Source organism: Haemaphysalis longicornis, unplaced genomic scaffold (assembly GCF_048455015.1).
Source record: "Haemaphysalis longicornis isolate Haplotype H1 unplaced genomic scaffold, Haemaphysalis longicornis Haplotype H1 scaffold_1, whole genome shotgun sequence".
Classification (NCBI taxonomy): domain Eukaryota; kingdom Metazoa; phylum Arthropoda; class Arachnida; order Ixodida; family Ixodidae; genus Haemaphysalis; species Haemaphysalis longicornis.
Genome location: NW_027526203.1, coordinates 249043905 through 249045825, shown reverse-complemented (window position 1 = coordinate 249045825; position 1921 = coordinate 249043905). Strand labels below are relative to the sequence as shown.

The following is a 1921-nucleotide window of genomic DNA, read 5'->3' as shown; positions in this document are numbered from 1 at the left end:
CACCAGAAAAGCGGCCGCCACGGTCGGGAATCGAACCCGCGACCTCGTGCTTAGCAGCACAACGCCTTAGCCACTGAGCCACCGCGGTGGGTCGATACTAATTAATGGATAATTGGGGTTCTAATCATAGCAAACTTTATTTTGCAGCCTCTTTCTCTCCGGAAATAAATTACTATTTTGAACTTCTAACAAATTTCAATTAATGATTTATTGTTGGCCAATCCCCCTTTTGGGCACGTGCCAAAAAGGTTGGCATCGTCATCATCACCATCAGAAACAGAAACAGAGGGATGGCGGACCAGCTGGTGTTCTTCACTGGCTGTTCTTCAGTAGTCATTTTTTATACTTTCCTCGGTGCTCTGGTCCTCTTGGTCTTCTTCAAGAATAACAAGAAGGGCGGCACTGCCAAGACCAGGCCTTCCACAACAAGCAGGGAAAGGGAAGAGGTAACAAATAACTTGGAGAAGCAGCGGGATATAAAGGACCGGCGGCTGTGCCCGCTGCAGGCAGACACCCTGCAAAGACATGACGGATCTATTCAGGGCATGTACGCTAACGGAAACACAAAGTACCAGGTGAGCATTGCTGACATGCAGAGGGCTTGGTCTATCCGCTCTGCTACCTCGTCGAATGCGGATCCAGAGAAAGGCACTTGGCACATACTGCCTCACACCCAGGACCTCTACGACCTTCTACTCCGCTACGTGCTCACCCCTCAGGAACTATTTCGCTGTGGCTACCCGCGACTCTGCCCTAAGAATCCCGGCCGCGTCGTATGTGTGGAAGGCGACGCGATCTACTCAAGCCGCAAGACGTGCAGCCGCTGCCGTGCGTCCTTCGTGATCACGCGCAGTGGTGACTACTACGCCAACAGCGCCTGTTTCTTCCACACCGGACGGTGCAGTGCCATCGGTTTCAGCTGCTGCGGGGCGCCAGCCGACCACCTGGGATGTAACAGTTCCTACTACCACGTGTGCCCATTCGGCGCTCGAGACAAGTGGGACACGGCGGCGTTGGCCTTCGTGCGCACACGTCGACGGAATGACGGCGCCCGCGGAGTGTTCGCATTGGACTGTGAAATGTGCTTCACAATCCGTGGCTTTGAGGTGGCAAGGGTGAGCGTGGTGGACTACGACGGCGCCACTGTGTACGACTCCTACGTGAGGCCCGGTAGCAGAGTGCTTGATTACAACACCCCCTTCAGCGGCATTACCGCCGAGCACCTACGCAACGTGCGCACCACGCTGCAAGATGTCCAGGCGGTGCTCTTTCGCCTTTTGAACGCCTCCACGGTGTTAGTTGGACACGGACTGGAGAACGATCTGCGCGCTCTCCGGCTAGTTCATGACACAGTTGTGGACACCTCCATGGTCTTCCCCCACCACCGGGGCTTTCCCTATCGACGGTCGCTTCGGTCGCTTGTCGCCGCCTGCTTGAACCGCGGGGTGCCGAACGGGCCTCTGGGACACGACAGCGTCGAGGACGCCAAGGCTTGTATGGAGCTCATGCTCTGGAAAGCGGCGCGGGATCAGGAGATGCGCAACAGGTTGAGAAGAGGTGCCGGGGGATATCCAACGCAGCCGTCCCAGTTGGATGGCGACGTAGACAAGGGTCCTGTTTCGGGAGGAGGATTCAAAGAAGAATCATTTGGGGCACTGGAGGAACCAGAAAAAGGACGCATGTCGCTGGGCTCCCACCGTGAGCCACGAAGCGAGTGAACACGGATAGCCACGCGGCTCCTCGCACGCCTTCGATCATTTGGTAAATTTTGCCGAGGAAGATGCCGCACTCCGCAGGGTACGACTGAGTTTTCTTACACCTTGGTCGCGAATAGGTGCGGTGGGAGCGGTGGTCCGAAAAGCCCTGTAGGGACAGTCATACTGGCCCAAATAAAGAACATGTCGATCACATCTTGAGTATT

At 55.9% G+C, this 1921-nt stretch overlaps 1 protein-coding gene across 1 annotated transcript; it reads left to right on the top strand.

Annotated features, from left to right (window-relative positions):
- Window positions 1–290: 290 nt before the first annotated feature.
- On the top strand, window positions 291–1718 carry LOC144158526 (putative exonuclease GOR). Its single transcript, XM_077689441.1, has one exon. It carries the CDS (start codon window positions 291–293, stop codon window positions 1716–1718), a length of 1428 nt encoding a protein of 475 aa, XP_077545567.1.
- Window positions 1719–1921: the final 203 nt, after the last annotated feature.

What these genes read in the sequence shown, in the direction of transcription:
- LOC144158526 (XM_077689441.1), top strand. Translation starts at nt 291, where the DNA reads ATGGCGGACCAGCTGGTGTTCTTCACTGGCTGTTCTTCAGTAGTCATT.